The 22,010-nt window shown below is 41.1% G+C and overlaps 1 protein-coding gene across 4 annotated transcripts in view; it reads right to left on the reverse strand.

Annotated features, from left to right (window-relative positions):
- Positions 1–22,010, reverse strand: part of frmpd3 (FERM and PDZ domain containing 3) — an 85,260-nt gene that overhangs the window by 23,898 nt on the left and 39,352 nt on the right. For 3 of the 4 annotated variants that reach the window (XM_065958861.1, XM_065958860.1, XM_065958863.1), the window contains exon 3: positions 14,948–15,036. The exons of the other annotated variant lie outside the window; for it this stretch is intronic. In XM_065958861.1, the coding sequence (XP_065814933.1) occupies positions 14,948–14,989 (42 nt within the window). In that variant the 5' untranslated portion in view covers positions 14,990–15,036. The remainder of the gene's footprint in view (positions 1–14,947; positions 15,037–22,010) is intronic. 4 annotated transcript variants of the gene reach the window in all.

A 22,010-nucleotide genomic window follows, 5' to 3' on the forward strand; every position in this document is an offset into this window, starting at 1 on the left:
CAGCCTAATTTGGTCACCACAGGACACCGCGAGCCAGCTGTTGTTGATCATTGGCACAGTCCCTGAGCTATAAGGAGCGTGTTTGTGTGTTTGTTTGTGTGTGTGAGACCTGAGCGCCAAACATCTAGCCCTACATCAAGCCCTGTGAACCGTTTCTCTTCTGGTGTTTTGATTTGATTTGAATTCTGTTCACTTCTTCTGAGCTACACCATTAACATTGACCGTCAGGCCACCACTCAGCACAGAGCATGTCTCACTGTGACGAAGTTTATCTGACAGCAAGTTTCTCCTTCAGCCAGAGTCAGTTAAAGCATAGATTTGCTTTAAAGACCTTGAGTCTGCTTCATTTAGTTTAGATCAATACCGCAGCCTTCTTGCTGGCACTCAGCCGGACAGACAGATATGGAGAGGAGTGACAGCGAGCAGTGATGGATAAGCAGAGGAGAGATGGTTGGAGGAGGTTAGGCAAACAGATGTTCAGCTGTGAAGCTCTATGAGGGTCACTGAGCAGGATTCTGGTTGATAAAAAAGGTGGGCTGAGGTTAAGAAATGCAGCTCATCCATGTAATGGCTCGTTGCGATTTTCCCTCACTCCACTGCAATAAAGAGCACTTTTATAGAGGGCAGGGGGCACACTTTAATGCTGTGCAGAGATTGCAGCACCCCTGTAGAGGTCATAAATATTAAGGCAAACATGACGGTGCTGTCCAATGAAAGCCAAAACAGTGTCATGCTTTTTTTCACTGCATTGCATCCATACTTACTGTATTAGAGTTATCTTCCCAGCTGCAGAGACTATATGTAAGCCTCACATACCATTTCATGATCGGTATTGTAAACGCCTGTTTTTTTTAAAGGTCGCTCACTATAAATCAAGCATATTTTCCATGCTCAAGCAACATTATATAGTCCCATGTTTCCAGTCCACTGAAATAGCATCAAAATTCCTGCATGAGGAAGAGGTTTTATTTAAAGGAGGTGGAGTAGGCTATAGGTGTAGAGCTCCAGCTTCATAGCACTTTGATTAGGCAAATATCACAGATGCAATCTTCTTAACCTTCCACGCGGGTCCACTTTAACCCATAAATGAAACAGCACACTAGTCGTCTGCTGATGGTAAATAGAGTATATGAGATGCAACATTTAAGCTACTCTGCCAGATGAACTCAGTTGGATTTTTGCTTATTAGCACAATTAAGATGCATTAAAAAGAAATGAAAAGGATCAAAGCTGACAAAATGCTGAATTATTGAAACAAGGAATTATTAAATAATGTGCTTACATGTGTTAACTCCCAATCTATTTTATATCTACACAAACTGTCTTGTGTGTTGGTGTGTGTGTGTGTGTGTGTGTGTGTGTGCGCGTGCAATACAGTAGCTCTTACCTGCTAATATTTTAATTACAGTTCAGTGTTGTTTAAAAAGGAGCAGCAATCCAGAGTATGCTTAAAATCTAAACAGAGCCCCAGTGCTGTAAATCAGAAATATGGAAAATGAAATATAAAGCACAGAAACCAGCCATGAGGAATATTTCTAAGTGAAAGAGCGGTGCGGGGAAAAGTCAGCCGTCACAGATCAGTAAGCTTCCGCAGATAGCAGGGAGATGGAGTTTCCCTGGCTGGTTATTTTGAATCTATGTTCTCAGGCTGGGGACGTTACACTTGACTACGTTTGATTCATCAGTCAGGAGCTGAGAGTCAGGACTGCATGGCATTATTCTCTTCCCTAAAGTCTACCAACCGGCCTGGCAGGACTCTGAATCTGCACGGTTAGGATGTATGCTGCTCTGACTTGCATTCCTGATAGATTTCCTGTTAGTCACAAGAACAAACTTTTCAGGATGCATAACTACTGTAGATAAGACAGAAGTTTAAAGGTCCCATATTATGGTTTTTCTGGTTTTATATGCTCTTTAGTGTGTTTTCCAAGTGTCCTGTGCATGTTTAGGCACATCTATGTGCAAAAAAAAAAGTCCGCGGAAACGCGGCTTCTCCTACGTCCTCCTGTTAGCTGCTAAGGTGCTAATGTTTATGCTCCCCTCGGACGGAACCAGTGGCTGCATTCCAAATATGGTAAAAGAGGCGGGACATTTCCGAGAACCGTGCTGAGCAACTGACCAATAACGACAGAGCGGATCGGCAGACCAATCAGAGCAGACTTGGCCCACGTGGGGTCTAACAGTGTGGGCTCAACAGAGTGCAGCTGACGGACTCAGAGCGTAGAGGGAGTAAGGAGGAGCAGTACATGAAAACAGACACTTTTTTTTTAACTTTAGCTATTGTGAACGTACAAAAGTAGGTACATAGATTAAATATACGAACCCCAAAAAGGGCATAATATGGGCTCTTTAAGTAAAGTGAGTGTCACCAAAGGCTGCTTCAATACACCGGACCTTTACAATATAAATCCAATCCTCCTTCATGCAGTGTTCTGAAAAAGAAACCATGAGCTAAAAGTTCCCTTTGGTTTTCCCATACAAAGTGAAAATGGCATGTTTAGCCACTTGGATCCACCAGCCAGCCAGCCAGCAGTCGGATACACACCAGCTGGATGCCCACAGCTGAAAACAACGAGGCAGAGTGGCCGTGACAGCAGCAGCGCGGCTCTGTCTCTCTCCTGTCACCCTTCAGTGAAGCACGCAGCTCTCAGCAGCTCGCCTGACAGCCGAGCGGCACAGAGTGGCACTCATTCTCTACCAAATACAGTACGGCTGCTCCCCCCCCCCCCCCTCCTATTGCTGCAACTCATGAGATATCACCCTCCCTCTCCCCACCCACCCACCTGGTCCTACCAACCCTCCCAACTCCGCCCATTTGTGTATACCAATAAATTGGTCTTCTTGAGCAGTGTGCAGCCCCCCCCCCCCCACACCCCTTATATATTCTACGGTTCTTCTGACTAATATTCAGTTATGCTTGTAAACAAACTTTTCTGACTCAGACACATTTAAAAACTCTGTCTTTGTTTTAATGACATCATGCATTGAAGTCACATGCCCCGCTCTATTCTTCTGCAGAAGAAGCTGAAGAAAGAATGTTTATCTCCTTTGCTGTGTCAACATTTATTCCAGCAGTTCTGCACATATCTTTTATTAAACATATAAGTTAAACACACCATTAATCAGAAGTTTGACCTCTTCACAGCCTGAGACTATTGACAGGAATCGGTGATCTCAGTCGTTCTGAACTTCATACATCCCAGAATAAAATATAAGATCTGGTCCTGTAATGCAGAATGTTGGTTTTGTGTGTCTGCAGTCTCAGATGACAGTGAGTGGTTGATTTGTAACCCAGCCGCCCTGTGGTCTCAGTCTGGCATGCCTAAAAGCTTCTGTAGAAGCACTGCCTCCCTTTCTTTCCCTCCTGTCTCTCCCTCTCTTCTTCCGGCGACTTATCTAGTGCTGGTATGTTTTAGTGGCTGTGCACAGAATACCAAGTGGCTGTGTAATTATCTGGCCTGCTGAGCTGCTGTGCTACTGTCTGCCTGCTCGGGTTCAGACAGGACCCACTCGTCCCCCGCCGCAGATTGGACCAAAGTCCATCACTGTGCAGCAGTTGTGTGACTTTTGTTCTCTTTGATGTTTTCTAGTTTTTTGCCTCACTTATTTTCAGTGATGGACAGTACCAAATTAAATTCACTTAAGTACTGTGCTTCATTACAGTAATATTCTTTGAGGAAACATATTACTTTTACTCCACTACATTTGAAATAAATATATTGTACTTTTGACTCCACTACATTTCTATGAAAGGTCCTGATACTCGTTACTTTTGCAATGAACTCAACTGATGAATTTTCTTGTCTTTTCTAAAATCTGATCCAAAGACAATCAACTGTTTTGATGTAGTTCTGTGTGTGTTTTGTCTCAGTGGTGTTGCTGTACCTGTACGTCGCATTACTCAGTTATTGAACGCAGAGCAACTTAGACCAGGTAGTTCATTTAGTGGTGGTAATAATGGCTATGGTAGAGAAGGATGACGATTCTCTACCTGAGCACCCATGGCCATATTTCACGCCTATGTTTGAAATGTGAACGTTTTCTCACTGGGTAAAGCCTGGCTGATATTTTCAACATAAAGCTGCAAATTTGACGATATGCAGCAAGGCTGGTATTTCCAATGAAGTGATCTGCTTGTGTGTCTGCTGGAGTGATTGCTTGCATTAAGATTATATTCCAAAATGTTTGGCTCCAAATACACTGTGCCCCATAACACCCATCCAACTTTGCTCTGACATGAAGCCGAAGTTTTGACAGCAAAAAATTTACTTTTTAGGAGAATGATGGATAAGCCAATTTTGTGCTTCTCTGAATTCCCAGAGTTTTATAATTGTACTCTGTGATCCTGCCATTGTGTGAGGACATGGGTCAAATGTCATAGCATGGATTTTTACATCTTTCGTTAAGTTTGCTGCTATGTGTGTATAGCTCCTTTTTTGTGTTTTGCCCCATGGACTGTCTGAAAAGCATCACTCTCAGTATTTGCACTGATGCATGTTGACTGGTAATGCTGAACACTGACTTCACATAGGATACAAGATGGACCTGTTCTCTGGGGTTACATTGACAATCTTTGCCAATATTTCCAGTGCAATCACATTTCCTCCATTATCTTTAGATGTTTGCCCATGCCATTGGGATATACAGTATGTCAACACAGTGTTTGTCACAGAATGGCTCTGCAGTCAGATCAAGATTAAATCGTTGCTGGCTCATACATGCTGTCAAGGGCAGGGTGTCAGAGGAGGCGATTAAAAGCACACTGCCCAAAACAGCTCTTATTTAAAATATTTAAAGACTTCTAAGTTTGACTGCTAAAAGAAGGACAAAAAGATTTTTCATTAGATAAAACTAAGAGTGCATGCAGCAGACAACATTTGCCGAAAGATAAGAGCTACAATTTTGTCCACAGACAGCAACAAGATCAACACAAACCCAAAAGTCCTCACAATAGCTTTAAGATTTAACGCCTGTATAATTGAAAAAACATTTGACAACCCAAACATTCAACAATCTGATTATACCTGAAAGCTTCTCTTTAATTACAGATTTAGTGGAGGCAGATCCAATTTTGTGATAAGGCAAAGTTACATAAGTAAAGCTGTTTGTGTTGTTTTTATTTCTATCTTATGATAATTTATTCGCTTAAATTCACGCCATGCACAAACACCAAGGGATGTCGAGAGGAATTTTATCATTTTGCTTTCATCCCAGTCTCTTGGCCATCAAGCTTTGATACATTGTTTTATCTTTTCTCCCATGTGAGTGTCAAACAAACACCGCTGCATCACAACTAATGAAGGAGATTGTATCTGCTCTAAAGATTTTAATCTTCTGTCTTCGATTTGACGAGATGGTCCAGGGACTTTGTGACACTCTATAATATGCTGTGTGCAGCTCAGACCCTCAGTGTGCAGGAAATGAATATATGCTTGGCTGCTCTTGGTGCTTTAATCCGTTAAATGCACCTTGGGCAAAGGAGAGTAGAGAGGAATATGTGGCCTGTGATGGTGCACATATCTAAAAGAGCCTGACTATTGCTTTGAAGCAGAACCACTGACTGCACGCATGTCTTTGCAGTTGCAGTTGTCATTGTCATGTGCAATTTGCTTGGAAGCATTAGTATGGGGCTTCGATATTTGGAAAACAGATCCTTGATATCTTATAAAGGGTAAATGAGTACACTAAATTAATTTCTTATAACCACAAGCTTTAGCTTTAATCATTCTGCAGAATTAGGGATGCAAAATGGCACACATGCCAAGACTGATAAAATGTGCACTTTTATTATTAATTTCATTATCATAAAATAGTTTGACCTGCTAAGTTTTATGGAGAGAAGGGTGGAGTGCCCCCTAAAGATGGTTTATTTGAAACATAAGTAGAGAAAACCCTGAGTCAGCTTGCACATTTTTCCGGTCGAATCTTTAATCTTTTGTCTTTCCACTGTGCCATTTTACAGCATTAGCACTGCAAGCTATAAACTTTACAATCCAAGTCTAAAAATGAGGTCAGATGCACTGATTCAAACAGGTATAGACAATGAATGAAGTGGTTTCGTTTTGAAACCATTGTTTCTTTTGTCAATATAGAATAGCATTGCGGCTAACTATATGGACATTGCTTGGCTTGTTCCATACGCTACTGATCTCAGTTGGCCTTCCAGCTATAATTTCCGTAAGCAGACTCTGGTGTTAGGCTCTTAGCATATGGGATGGTTAGTGTTTCCTCCTCAACACTGGAGATTTCGTGTTGTTAGGCCTCCAGGGTGAGACACGGCAGTCCCTGGGACAGAGATCCCCGCTAAGTGAAGCTAGAATTAGCAGCTATTTTATAACTCATGTTGTGTTAGTTTTTTTGTAAGGATGCTCAAACCCTGCTTTTGGATATCAATCGATTGCATTGCAAAGACGCAAGAAACTTCCCTATGATGGTTAAAAGCAACAAAACACTTTGAACCACAGTACAGTTTGCCATCATGTACATTTTGTATTGCGAGCGCTCTGTCTAGCCTCTCCAAAAACATTTGAGAACACTTATCAGCAGAGTTAATGGATGTTAAAGCTATGAGCTTCACCAAAGATTTTACTTCACCGCATACTTTACTTACCCACTTTTTATGCTTCTAGAAATGTGTCTCTGTCAACTTATTTGTACAGTTTATGTGGTTGTTTGGTCAATACTTGGTGTTTGCTTGTCATTGTGATTATATGTTATATGAATTCCACCTGTCAATGGACTACAGATTGAAATAAGCCTATAGCTACAATCTGGCATATTTACAATTTTATGTTTATTAATCTCCTTATTTCAAATAAACAAATAAACCTTGAGCTAAGACGTTAACTGCACAGTCTGATGCTACATGCTACAGGCTTAAAACTTACATACTGACGGGATCCGTAAAGTTACCTAGTGTCATGTTTTGTTTTTTACTCATTTATTTAGTCTTATTGTCTGTTCCTGTTTTATTTTGTACTTTCCCTTGTCTCTGTCTTTCAGATACTGCTCCTCATGTTTTCCTGCCTTAAGCCTCCCTGCCCTGATTGTGCTCACCCGTGTGCCGTTATCCCCTGATTGTCTGTGTGTATGTATCCATGGGTTTCCTCCCTCATGTTGCCAGTTTGTAGTGTGTTACCGTGTGTCACCTTGTTCCAGCCTTTTTCCCGAGTAGATTTCAAGTGATTTTTGACCATGCCTGCATTACTCTTTTGCCTTTTGCCTGCTCCCTTTGGATTTGTTTGCCTTGAAGATTTGCCTTCCTGTGTATCGACCTGGACTATATTAAACTCTGCCTTTTCCTGAACTCAGCCTTAGTGTGAGTCTGCTTTTGAGTCCCTGTCTCTATCTGGTTCTGATACATACATACCAAACAAACTAGTCAAAGTTATTCAACTTTCACAACAAGTATATCACACAAAAACAACAAAACTGCATTACATTCTGTGTGGGTGCATGGTCCACATAGAGACTCTTTGGTTGTATCTATTGTTATGGGTTCTACCTTTCCGTAATACATACTACATGTGTTTTTTTTAATAAAATGGGCATCATTACTATATTAGCTGTTTCTCCTATTGTAATTTGTTGGGGTCATTGCAACACATTTGCATTAGTCCCCCATCTTACCAATGGTACCTGGTGTTGAGTGTACCTGTGGATGGATGTTTAATCCAGTTGTGGGTATAGGTGGCCCCCTGAGCAATGGCTCCATGAGTTGAGATAAATCAGGCAGATACTGTGCACTATTATCCCTGTTAATGCGCTACAATCAATGATGTGGCCTACTTTCAGCAACCACAGAGCGATATGAGGGGGGAGGGAACCTCATGATAATCAATGTGAATGTGAAGATAATCAAGAAGATTGCAGGTAATGCTCAGGCTGTTGTGTCATATCAAGCCTTCTGCAGGACTATTTGAAGGATCAATCAGTAAAGTAACCTCTGTTGAGAAGAGAGGGGTGTACTGCACTGGAGAATATCTGTGTCATAAGTGGAACAGCTAGAATAGAAGAAATTTGAGTCCGTTGTTTAAAAAAAAAGGCATAGGTCTCTTTTATGTACAGCTTGTCAATGTGTAGTTATAAAAGCAGTTCTTTGACTGAGGGATGTCATTTTTCTTTTTCTACCCCAATTCACAACGGCTTCATAAAAAGAATGAGCTAATAACTCATCTGGCATTTAATGTGAAATTTAAAATCTTTGTTAAAGTGAACGACAAAGGAGTTTTGAATGTGCCTAATGTGTTCACTTGCTGCTGAGGCCTCTGTCATTGATGGCCCCCTGGCTCTGTCTCAGCTTATCGCCATATAGCCTGTCTTCTCTCCTCAGTGTCATGTGATAGGGTGTGCTCAGCCATGTGTGAGAAGTTTGGGAAAGCAACGCTGATTGCAAAGTGGTGGTGTTGTGACAGGGGCGCTGAGAGGTTAGTGCAATACAGCTTCTGTTTACGTGTATTTGGTTGCGGAAGAGAAGATAGAAAGAAACAGCGGGGAAATCTGGGATTTGGGGGGGGGGGGGGGGGGCGATGACCTTGGTTTTATTGGGAAGAAATGTAATAAATCCTGCTTGGAATACAGTTTTGACGGGAATTGAATTACAGCCTTTGGAGCCAGAGTTTGTCTGCAGGCATGTGAGCGTATGCCAAAGGTTTTTAACTCTGAGCTCTGGACAAAGAAATGACTGGTTGCATCCAGATAATTAACAGCTGTGAGTTGTGATACTGTATACAAACACATTCAAAGCCTTGATTAAGCTGCTTCACTGAGTCAAACCAAATAGAGCACAAACAGTGGAATATCAGCGTATGTGCTTATGAAGCAGCCAAGGTAATAAGGTCGAGTACAACAGAAAAGATAAAATAAAAGGAGCAGCATGTGTTGGGAATCAAGGTCATTGTAGCACCAGGCTTTATAAGCAGGCTTATAAATTAAGGACTGAACAAAAAAAAAGAGGGATGTAATGTAAGCGATGTCACCCGTTGGTTTCTGAAGAGGCACTATGAAGCGCAACAATGGCAGGTGTCATACTGGAAATACTGACTGCAACGAACTTCTGGCAATTTGAGAAGGTTGCAAAGCTGAGGAGTTGAGGTGTGCCAAATCGATATCTTGGTTGCCCATCTAGCACCTCTAGATTGTTATCCAGGTAGTTTTTTTAATAACGATGAACAAAACTTGAACAAGGCCAACAGTTTAAGGTCAGTAACTGGATATAGCCAGTGTGAAGACTTGCCTCAAGGCAATCAGCTACAATGCGCCTATCTGTCAGCCAAATCAGCCATGCCCCTTATTATGCAAATCCATGCATAATTAAATAATCAAAATGGATGTGTTCAAAATTCTGAATTGAGAATAGAGACCGAAACTGGTTCTGACTGTAAACTGGCTGTAAACATGTTTATCTCTGCTGAAAAAAGGGCTTTTTGATATGGAGTCTAATGGGGATTCTTTTTGCCTTTGAGGCCAGCTTCATGGCGACACTCAAGGAACTGCAGTTTTTTGCACTTCCATATTGGCTTCATTTTTCAACAACGGAGGTTGCTGTTGGTATAAATCAGAAAAGAAAGCGAACCTGTCAGCACCCTTATTGCAGTTTTTCTGTTACACACTAACAAATGTACCAAGGCTTGTATGTTTCAGACAAAATTGTTTGTTTTTTAGGCTTTTCATCTTCAAAGCCACAATTTTCCTCCTCTCATCTTCCCTCAGCGGGGATCAAACGTTGAAGTCACGAAAAAGATTTAAAAAAATTGAAATTCTGTTTCAACTTAAATATGTTTGATGTGGATAATTTTTGTCGCACACAGGGAGAAAAACCATTCTTTGGTAAAGCTCTAAAGTGTGCACATTCCACTTTATTTCCTCATCATAGTTTTAGGATTTCTGCTGCGACAACGGGAGGGGTTCTTCATGTGATCGCCTTGTGTAGTCAGACAGTGAAGAGGCAGGTGCTGGGTGCTGATATGTGTCTTATCTTCGAGCTGCCTCCTCGGCTCATCACAGTCTGGAGCACATCATGCATGCACACGCACACGCACACACACACACACACGCGCACACACACACACACACACACACACACGGCTCTAGGTGTGATTTAAAGGCAGAGCAGGTAGAAGGAGGGGAAAAGGAGGGCACAAGAGAATCTCTCTACCTGTGAAAAGAATAAACTCTTGGAGTCTGAGTTTCGACAGTTGATTACCAGCTTGAGTTTTATATTTCCAACAGTGACATGAACAAAATTAAATTCTGGAGTTTATCTTTGGGATAACAAAATCATAAATGACCCATCGCTATAGCTACAGAGCCCTTCTCTCACACTATCTTATTAAGAGTATGGCCAAGTGCTCCATTACTCACACAGCATTTAACTTAAAAGCCATAACCAAGAGAGCCGACTGGAAGCAGAGCCAGAAGCGCTGAGGTGACATTTGTGATTTTAAAGATGAGCGCATAGCGTGTACTTAATTAAGAAATATCTGGGGACATCAGCCACTGTCCTTTTCACTGTTCCCTCAGAAAGCTTATTTCATGCTCCAGAAAGCCTTAACATGACACACATGCACAGATGCGTGGGAGTGTGTCTGTGTGTCTTTTTGAGGCATGCACAAAACAATGAATCCCAGATGGAAAGTATTCAAGCATGTACGTTTATTTTTTTTTTTTATGACTTTATAAATGGCTTCATTACTTATAGCCTCATTGCTGTTGTTGTTGGAGCCAAACATCAGCAAAAACTCTTTGTGACATTTTCTTGTTTTTGGTCAATTAGTTTAAATCATAAGCCGTGATGCTATCTTAACATTTTGTTGGCATGCTAGCAACAACCTATTATATTTGTTCTCAATATTTTTTTTCTGGCCCAATTTAAATTGCTAGTTTCTTCCAAAGAACAGTCCAAACCCCAAGTTTACTATCATTAGCCCCTTTCCTGAACTTGTCAGGACATGACCCCGAGAGGCTGCATGTTAGGACACAATTATCTGAGTCTGTTAAATAAACCGACTTCCCCTTCAGACCCAGTGAAGTCTGTCTAATCAACGGAACATTTCCTGTATCATCCAAAGCATACAACTGAGGGTGTACACAATGGGTGAAACTTTACATGGGGTTATGCTGCTTACAGTAATACTCTTCCTTGAATTGCTGAGCGTACTGTAAATTAGACTTAGACTTAGACTTTCTTTATTGTCATTCAAACTTGTACTTTACAGTGCAGATAAGAACGAAATTTCGTTGCATTTGGCTCGTTATAGTGCAGGATAAAAACAGCAGCATGTATTTACATATAAAAAATAAAAATAAGGTGCAGATATAAATAGATATAAAAAGAAAAACTATGAGTAAATCATTACGCAGGAAGACGTTTTAACCAACTGCATGTTATATACCGTATATCTGCCATATATATATTCTGTATTTTACAAAACTGTCATCATTAGGGCTTACATGCTTTAGGTGCCACCCTTCACCTATACTTAATGTATTTCCAGTTGATGAGAACCCATCTGACACTGATAATCTACAACTGTGTGGTACGTTTGACAGGGAAACTCCAATGTCAGGATCGGATTCTCCTAACTTTTAGTTCTTGTGTAAAAACAGCTTCAGATTAGCATTGGAATAGCAAATATTCACATTCAAAGAAGCAGCCAAACAAATGACAATAAATCACTTAAATCTTTAACTAATCTATCAATTACTAAACCGATCAATTTAACACTTCAAATCATATTTGCTTATCTCACTGATATTTGTAGGATTTAAATCAACATTATACTTTCTGTCATTATTTAGATTAAAAGGCCCCCATTTTCCTTCAAATACCTGTACACTCAGTAGATTTTAATCTTCATATATCTCAGGTCTATTATCACCATAGCAACTTGTGGAGCGGGAGGATTGTCTGTGTAAGGCAGCAGCTGTAAGCCTGAGGGCCGAGGAACGAGGACAGGTTGTGAGTAAGCTGGTGCATGGTGCGAACCCCCGAGACTACCTCTACATGTAGCTCTGCATCCACATCGTCTTCTCAGTTGTTGCTGCTGCTCTCTCTCCACTCGCACCCCCCCCCCCCCCTCCTTTACCTTAAGGCTTACATCAGTCAATTATTAATGTGTCATTGAATTCAGAGTTAAACATTAAAATGCTAATGGAATGTATTGCATTGATTTAGGATTTGTACAAAGCTTGTTTATCTATTCAGTTGTTGTACTCACACAAATGTACACACACACACACACACACACACACACACACACACACACTGATGTGCACATGTATCAATGTGAATTGATTCAGACAGTGCGTATAAGGTGTTCCCTGTTGTACTTGTTTTATTCAGTATATATCACAAGGTATCTCTTAAAAATACCTTTAAAGGGGATTAAGAAGAAAGTAGATACCATTTTATTTATCTTTGTTTTGTATGTGTGCGTGTGTGTGTGTGTGTGTGTGTGTGTGTGTGTGTGTGTGCGCGTGTGTGTGTGTGTGTGTGTGTGTGTGTGTGTGTGTCTCTAAGTCATGTACCGGTCGGCGCGGAGCACTCAGTGGAGGATTGTAGTTTGGCAGTTGGGGAGGTAGTCAGGTATTGTGATATATTGACCACAGAGTTATTTATGATACACAGTGTTACGTGATTCACCTGAATGCAACTCTGTTCTGATATGAAGCGTGCATGCGCAGTGTTAGTCGTCGTATGAACATGGCCAAGTAAATGACTCAACTTAAAGAGTGTGCGCTTCATCAATACACCACAATAAACTGGCGACGAGGATGGGATCTAATGTTTTCCTGCGGGGAAGGAGAGACTCTTGGTGTCGGTACTAGTGAGTACAATGGCCCAGATTGGAAGAATCGACGAGTTTAAGCCAGAAAATGAACCGTGGTCAGCTTAGATTGAACCGCTGGAACAATTCTTTTAAGCTAATGACATAGCTGAAGCTAAACGAGTAGCCATGTTACTAAGTGTAATGGTCGCAGCTACATACGGACTTTTGAGCAACCTTGTGCAGCCCCTTAAGCCGAAGGACAAAACATTCGATGAGATAGTGGCCATTCTGAAGGGACATTTTGAGCCAAAGCCAATACTTGTAGCGGAGAGGTTTCGTTTCAACAAGTGTAATCAGAAACCTATGTGGCTGAACTGAAACAATGTGCAGCTAACTGTGAGTTCGGTGCTAACCTGGGTCCATCACTACATGATCGGTTCGTCAGCGGAATTAAAAATGAAGCATGTCAGAGGAGACTTCTCTCCGAAAACGACTTCTCTTTCACCAAAGCTGTTGAGATTGCCCTCAACATGGAGACATTATGCTTGGAGACATTATGGAAGGCGGGAGTGTCGGAGCAGCCAGCGTTCACAAGGTCAGGCCACAGCAGGGAAATAAAAACTACTTCAGGTGCAAAGGGAACAATCACCAAGCAGATGAGTGTCATTTCGAAGAGGCAAAATGTCACAACTGTGGCAAAACTGGACACATTAAGAAGACATGTCGTTTAAGGACACAGGCAGGTGGATGGAAGTCACAAAGCCGAGGACAGCAAAAGAAAAACACAAAATATGTGGAAATTGATGAGGACACTGAGCTTGGAATATTCAGCATCCTCACGAAGACGATGACTTGTATAAAGAAACATTTTATGTAGCTGACACTGCATTAGAGACGGAAATAGAAACAGGAGCAGCTAGGAGTGTAGTGTCACAGAGAACTTACACGGAGAAATTCTCAAACTTGTCACTGCAACCAACTCAGGTAAGACTCAAAGCTTACAGTGGAGGTAAGATTCATGTACTAGGGCAGATTACAGTCCAGGTTACATATGAAAATCAAACAGTGGACTTGCCACTGTTAGTTGTTAAAGGTTATGGATCAACATGGTGTGGCAGAAATTGGCTGCGGAAACTCAGGCTTAACTGGCAGCAGATTAAAAGTCTTCATGTACTCAAGTGTATATCATTAAGTGAGGTGCTGGAGAAATATTCAGAGGTGTTCAGAGAGGAGTTGGGGACACTTAAAGACATTAAAGCCTCAATCATAGTGAAACCTGATGCACAGCCCAAATTTTGTAAGCACTGACCTCTTCCATTTGCTATGAAAGATAAAGTAGAGAAAGAGCTGAGGAGGTTGGAGGAAGCTAACATAATCACTCCAATTAAGCACAGTGAATGGGCAGCACCCATAGTGCCAGTGCAAAAGAGAGATGCATCACTCCGTTTGTGTAGAGATTATAAAGTGTCTGTTAACCAGACAATTGAGACAGAGACGTACCCCTTACCATGCTTAGAGGGGTTGTTAGCAACCCTTAGTGGAGGCAAGATTTTCTCAAATATTGACTTAGCTGCAGCTTACCAGCAAGTTTTATTAGATGAGGACTCAAAGAAGTACACAACCATTAACACGCACAGGGGACTTTTCGTCTACAACAGACTTCCTTTTTGAATCAGTTCAGCACCTTTTATATTTCAGCGGATTATGAAATATCTGATGAAAGACTTGCATGTGGTGGTTTTTCTGGATGACCTGCTTGTTACAGGAAGCTCAGAGGAAGAGCATCTTCACAACCTGCAGAAGGTTCTGCAACGTCTGCAGGAAAATGGACTTCGAGTGAAAAGATCAAAATGTGAGTTTGGCAAGACAAGCATTGAATACCTGGGACATGTACTGAATGAGCGTGGTGTACACCTGTCAAAAGAAAAGGTGAGAGCCATACAAGAAGCTCCTGCTCCTGAAAATGTTAGCGGGTTTCAAGCTTTCTTGGGACTGTTTAATTACTACGGAAGATTTGTGCCACAGCAAAGCACGGTGTTGGCATCACTGTACAAGTTGCTCAGAGCAAATGTGACTTGGAAATAGACAGAAGCACAACAAACTGCTTTTGTGAGGTGTAAAGAGCTGCTGACTAGTGAGCAGGTTTTAGCTCACTGTGACCTCAGTCTGCCACTCACCTTAGCTTGTGATGCCTCTGCATATGGCATCGGAGCTGTCATCCAACACACAACGCCGAATGGGGACCAATCGCTTATGCTTCCCGCACCTTAACACCGGCAGAAAAAAAAAAATCCTAAATAGAAAAGGAAGCTTTGGGACTGATTTATGGAGACATTTCACCTTATCGACTCACCATCGCCCCCTGGTGACCCTGTTTGGTGAATACAAGCGTCTACCCACACTCGCTGCAGCAAGGATTCAGCGGTGGGAAATTATTTTATCAGCATATGACTACCATATTGTTTTTCACAAGTCTGAAGAGCACAATAAATGAAGTTTTAAAACTCTCTTTTCTCTCTCTCTCTCTCTCTCTCTCTCTCTCTCTCTCTCTCTCTCTCTCTCTCTCTCTCTCTCTCTCTGTCTCTATCGACCACTATCTGTTGTATAGTGGTTCAAGAAAATTTGACCACATTGGGTTTGGCTTGTCCAGGGACCATCTGAGCTGTGGATCCCCTCAACGGTGTTTTCTCTTTGCCTGATTATTTCTAACCTGCCCTGAGGCATTTTAAAGGAATGGTTCTTGAAATGATTTACTGATGTAAAAAATGTAAAATAACTAATTGACCATTTTGTTTGTCCTTCACAAGTTCAGACTGATTCTCTTGGCCCATGCTAGCTAAACAATTTTGAGTGTCAACAGTCTTTTGGTTACTTAATGTTCCTCAGTTTCCAAAGATGCTGCATGCCAAATTCAGAGATTATCGGCTCAACAGTCTTTGTAAAAAAACAGAACTGCATTTCATTCTTTAGTGTTTGTGCATTCAGCCTGCACTCTGCATTCGAGCCTCTTCTGTTTATTTAAGTCTTTGAAACTAAGATATAATTGGCCCAATTGAAGAAGTGCCTGCTTTGGGAAAACAGTTTGTTTTTTCTTTATCACAGAAATACCAGACAAAACACAAGCAAACAAAAAACCATAAAGGACCATTTAAAGAGATTAAATATAATTGTATTGTAATCTCTCACCTTCAGATGGGAAAAAACAACATTTTTCTCCTGTTTGCTTGAACAATTACCATAACTTTAAACAAAACTCATTACAGCACATGCAAAATATGACTACAGACATTGTTTGAAATCTTGATTCAGTTTCAATGTGATTTTTATTCATATTATTCATGTCATCCTATTTTTAATAATCAGCCATGTCCAATCAAATCTCAAATTAAATCAATGATTAAACATAAGTGGGAAATTACACATCAAGTCTGGTGACAGGAAAAACAACTGCAAATCAAAAAGGTTGTATAAAAACTTGTCCCTCTAACGGGTGCTCAGCAAAGTCTGATAAATGTTCTCAAGTGATGTCACTTGAGTCAGTGTGACTTGGAGAATGCAACACATTTGAAACTGAGAGTAAGTAATAAAAAACAAGAAAAGGCATGATCTTAGGAGACTTCTTTAGCAAATTCCTGTTCTCTTCTGAAGGCTAATAAGGCAAGTCTAAATGAGCTATACTACAAGGATGAAACACCAAACTGTCTGTTATTTTTGTTACATTGCGTGTTGTAGTGTATGTGCCAGGTTTTATAAGAATGTTTGGAATAGAAAAAAGGACATTTCTGATTTTGCTATATTGATTGAGAGTACAGTTAAATCAAACACATTTCCCTTTAAATCTCTGGTGTAATGGGTAAAGGTCAACATATTAAAGAGCATAAATCCCTTTCATCTTCTCCCATGTATGAAAACTTCAGAAAAGAAGGTCCATATTAAACCACACAAGGTATCACAACACAAACAACTACAGACTGGAGCCACAGCAGAAGAAATGTTTTAATCTCCTAGGGGTGTCTTTTCTAAAGCATTGTGTCTGAAATCGAGCTTGGTGCCTTTGAACTTAAAAGGTGGCAGACAAAAGCAAAGTGAGCGAGAGAGCTTATAGAAGTGGAACATGCCTAGGTTGGCCCAGAGTTGATGGAAAATATCCTTCTTTTTTTTTTTTTTGCAGGCAGTCCTTTAACTATCTCCTTTTATGTGTAATGGAGCACTTCCCCCGAGGCTAATTATCACAAAATGTAAAATGTTGGTGCTTCAATGCAAAACTTTAGGGCACTTGATAATGTGCGCACATTCACACACTGGCCCACTTTATTTAAAAAGTCAATATATCAAGTAATGACATTATATATTTCTAGGAAAAAATTAATGCAATAATCCAAGGAAACTCCATAAAAAAATGACATCAGTGCTACACAAATGTTTTTGATGTATTATTTATTTCAGGTTTGGTCTGTATTGCACATTAGAGGAAGCTGAACATTAAATGGCTGATGGTTGCGCCTTTCTTCCAAAATCTTATGATTTCTGTACCGTACGACTTCAGTTGAGGACAAAAATGTCTAATTTGACTCATTTGTGAGACCATTTATTTAGCTGCTGGTCTCCCAGTTGGTTTCTCCAAAATGTTTATCATAATTACATATTACTAGGTGATGATACTACATTTGTAAGAGTTGCATGATTTACATAAGCAAGCAGTTGGAATTCACCGATGTGCCAATTGCATCAGTGGTTTGGAAACAAATAAATAAAAAATGCGATACATAGGGTTGTGATACAGCCAGGAGTAAGTGTTTTAGAATTCAGTCTGGAAGTGTTTATGTGGAGGAAGATGTCCTTTTTTTTTTTAGCACCAAACAATAGTCAAAGGAACGTTGATGTTAAATTCAGTTCATAGTGATGAGTTACTGACCCCTGGACACAGATCTAACTCTGACTTTGTCGTAGATTGCTCAAGGGGAAAGTGAAACTCCTGCACTTTAGATCCATTTGCAAAATAATCTAAATGGATACTTCAGAGGTGTGACCAAACTTAACAAGGAGAAGGGAGAAAATGACATCAACACTTCAACCACGTCCTCATCAGGGCTATATTTCACTTGTCAAACTCCATTTCAGCTAATCCATTACCACAATGCCTTAAAGGCCTTTACGTGTATTCCTGTATTAGTACTTTCTTTAGTTGGAAAAGTGTATTGACAAGATGAAACTCTCCGAATACATAACGGCTTCATTAGTGGTCCTTCTCTGTGATTAATTGTAGTGCTGTGTCACCCAGTTTGACAGAGCTGCTCATTGCCAGACAGTGTTGTGACAGGAGACGAGCAACATGTTGATGAGTCTGGAGTCTGATCACACACACTGATGTCCACGTGTCAGACACACACACACACACACACACACACACACACACACACACACACACCCACACACACACACACACACACACACACACACACGACTCTCAAGTCGTCTAAAGCAGCAGCTTGTTTGGCCTGACAAGTACAAATGTGGCACTGTAGGTATCCCTGAGCATCATTTGTGGATGCCTCCATCAAGAATATTATATTTATGTGGCACTGAAGTCATTTTGCAAAGCTTAAGTCTGCTAAGGGTGCTGGTTAATACGTAAAGATACGATATAGTATTATATGATACGATACACTTTATTGCTGGGATTTGATTCCATTGTTCATCAATTAGTAATGGTAATCAATTGGCTGTTTCCAATTTTTTGCTTCAAAGAACTATAAATGACAGCAAAATCCAGAGGGAAATCTAATTGTATCTTCATATTTAAACTTTGTATTCATAAAACATCTTCAAAGCTGCGCCAGGTGACATGACCAGCTCTCATTCTCACTCAAATTAATTGGGTAGATAAAGATGATACTCTTTTTGTTGTTGGCCATGTGTAAAAGATGATTGCACTTTCAAAAGTTTCAATATGAACCATTAGACAGAAAGCTTTATTTATGAATCCAACAAGACGATTCTGTTATTATAACTCACTCAACTGCTTTATTTTGAGCATCTAACCAAACTTTGCATTGTGGTTATCTCTATTTGGGCCGTGGAGAGAGGGAACTTAAATTATCATGATTTGAAGCTTGTGGTCACTGATGAAGCTGCTTGTTTGTGGAGTAAGGAGAGGAACTTGTTGCTGTGCCTTGTCCTACCAGAACTACCCCACTGAGATTAACAAAAAGTCTTCAGATAGGACATGGCCCAAATTCAGTCAGCTTTCTATAAACATCATCTACCTCTGATCAGCAGATTGCAATCTTAAAGTTCTGCCAACAGTGATTAGCAACCGCAGTGTCTGCTTCAATATTTACCACGGTTCTTGATATCAACATGTTGGCCCTGGTTCAGCTGTGTCAGCAAACAAGCTGGTGTCTTCCTATCTGAACAGGTAAAGAAATACTTCTGAGGGCCCTCAGAGCTTCTCAGCTCAAGGGGCCAAAGATAAGAAAATCCCTCGTGTTTGATGGCTGCTGTAAGCTCACTATCACAGAGTATTCATCCAAAAAAAAAGCAGGAGAGAAAAAACAACCTGTTTCCACTGTATACAGACAAACCGAGGGAGAGTGAAGTAAAGGAGGGGGGGTATTAGAAGAAAAGATGAGTAAATGTTAAGCGCTGGAGAAGAACAGAAAGGGCATCGTCATGGGTCATGATGTCAAGATAAGACGAATGTACCAGAGGCTGAGGATCAGTGTGTTGGTTTTGAACTGGTAAATACTCCCTGCCAGGATATCCAGTCTGGCCTTTGATGGGTTTGCTTGACTCATGCTGGCTCTAACCACTTTGAACAGGGTGTGCAGTGGGGGAATTTGTCCTGCTGCAGAGTTTAGCTCAACAGACTGAGAAAGAAAAGTCAAACTGCAGACTGCTATTTGATCAATTTGATCAATTCAGCTATTGAATCAGTGCAGCTATCCATGTTAACAGATGAAAAGAGTAAAAAAAAAAAGACCTAAAAACTGAAGGAGATTGTTTTATTTAACTGTGAATTCAGTGTTAAAACAGTTTGCAACAGCCTCCGAGCTGGTCTCTAACCTGCCTTTGGGAGGTTAAGTGGCTTCATTTAGTTACCAGTTTATGTCAGCTAGTTTAGAATGTTAAGGTTTTTTTTGCAAGTAAATCCAACATTTATCCAAGAGTAGCCATGAATCCATTAACTTCTGTAGCACGCCCACGATATGCCGTAGCCTGCGGTAGCACAGTAGTGCTAAGGTGCTAATGTTTATGCTACCCTCGGACGGAGCCAGTGGCTGCATTCCCAATATGGTAAAAGGGGCGTGACATTTCCGAGAACCGTGCTGAGTGACTGACCAATTACGGCAGAGCCGACAGGCCGACCAATCAGACCAGACTTGACACACGTGCACCCAATTCACACATACTCTGTGTGCGCCGCGATCCGTCAGCGCCGCGCACTACGTTGTACTTAGCTTCCACTCTAGTCTATCATTGTGTTCACACAGCGCGCGCTGCGGTCCGTCTCCGGCGCGTGCCACCAACGGCACTACGCTCTGCTCCGTTTCAAACACGCAGCGAGTCTATTTTTGCCAGAGTACACTGCAGGAACGCGTCAAGCAGGACAGAATATGACAGACGGACAAGAAGTCAGACAAGGAAACACACAGAGCATCCGGTCAATTTAAAAATAAAACACAATATACGGACTCACGATCGTATTTTTTCATCACTTTATCAAAATTACGTCAAAACAGGTACTGAATGAATAACAGAAAGACAAAGCAACATGTTGTTTGCATGTTTTTCCCGTGGGATCTTGTAGTTCTCCTGCGCTGCGCTGCGCTGACGTCCCAGAAACGGATCCAGTGTGAATGGGCGCGAGCTGTCCGACGGAGCAAACCATGGCACTGACGGACCGCGGCGCGCACGGAGTGTGTGTGAATTGGGTGTTATAGAGAGAGTCAGAAGCGAGCCGGTGCATGGAGCGGCAGTACATGAAAACAGACACTTTTTTCAAACTTTAGTTATTGTGAACGTACTTTAGTAGGTACATAGATTAAATATACGAACCCCAAAAAGGGCATATATGACCTCTTTAATCTGTCAGTCTTTTTCAACCTTCAGTGTTCTCATGCATTCAGTTTTCAACCCAAAGATAAGCCTCACTATTCTAACCACACACAGAGAGAATCAGGTGAAAAACATTACTCTCTCTTCCTGCTTGTGATAGCAAAACCTTCCATATGCTTGAGTAGCTGTTTATATTCTCCCCCGGCAGATCTAAGGATTTTTTTTGTGTTTGTCTCTCTATCTATGTTGTCTATCACCGACACACCAGGTCCTCTGTGGCCTTCTCCACTCAGCCGCTTTGCTCAAATCTCTGTGAAGTGGTGAAGGACGCTGCCCCCTCTAGTCTCCCGCGGTAATACTGAGATTTTCAGGAGTGGCACTGTCTTTGTGAAATGCAAATGAAATTGCAGCTGTGAAAATAAATAGGATAAAGAGTCTGTTGTGTCTTCCGCCTTATCCTTTAAATTACACTTTTTAGCTTTAAGTTGGAAGTCAGCTTGTCGGTCTGTCTGTCACTAAAATATCTTTACGTCATTAACTGATAAATAAATCTAGTAATATCTGCACATATCTGCAATAAGTGTAAAATAAGATTAGCTGATACTGATTTATCGGCTGGCCTATTAATCAGACTGGCTCTACTTTCAATAACCACATTCATCATTTTAACATGCTGGATATTAATACAGCAATATATCGTCGACTACTCATGTAATATTTTAACATTTTACTTTATATGTATACAAATAGTTAGATTGACTGTGACAATCTGCATACATCACATGTAAGTTTTTATCACATGTATGCGTGTGTGCTTCTCTGTTTATAAGTGGTTGAGACACTTAGAAGAATAACAAAGGCCTCTGGCTAATCAGAATCCATTTATTACTATGGGCCCTTTAGCTATCAGCATGCCATCAGCCCTATTCAGACTGACGTTTCAAGGCGTAATATTTACACCCTGTGACATTTTGCCTTCAATATGAATGTATCAGAGGCGTAATGGGAAGACCAAATTATTGCCCCCTCTGTACCGTCTTTTGAAGTAGTAACAGAGGCATTACAGGGGTGAGACGGGATCCGGGGCCAGCGGGGGAGCTGTGCATGTCTGACTGTGAGTGTATGTGGAGCTCCCGCTGTGCCTTGCTCTTTTGCGCTTCTGCAACGCTGTATAATATGAAA

This window comes from Labrus bergylta, chromosome 9, assembly GCF_963930695.1.
Source record: "Labrus bergylta chromosome 9, fLabBer1.1, whole genome shotgun sequence".
Classification (NCBI taxonomy): domain Eukaryota; kingdom Metazoa; phylum Chordata; class Actinopteri; order Labriformes; family Labridae; genus Labrus; species Labrus bergylta.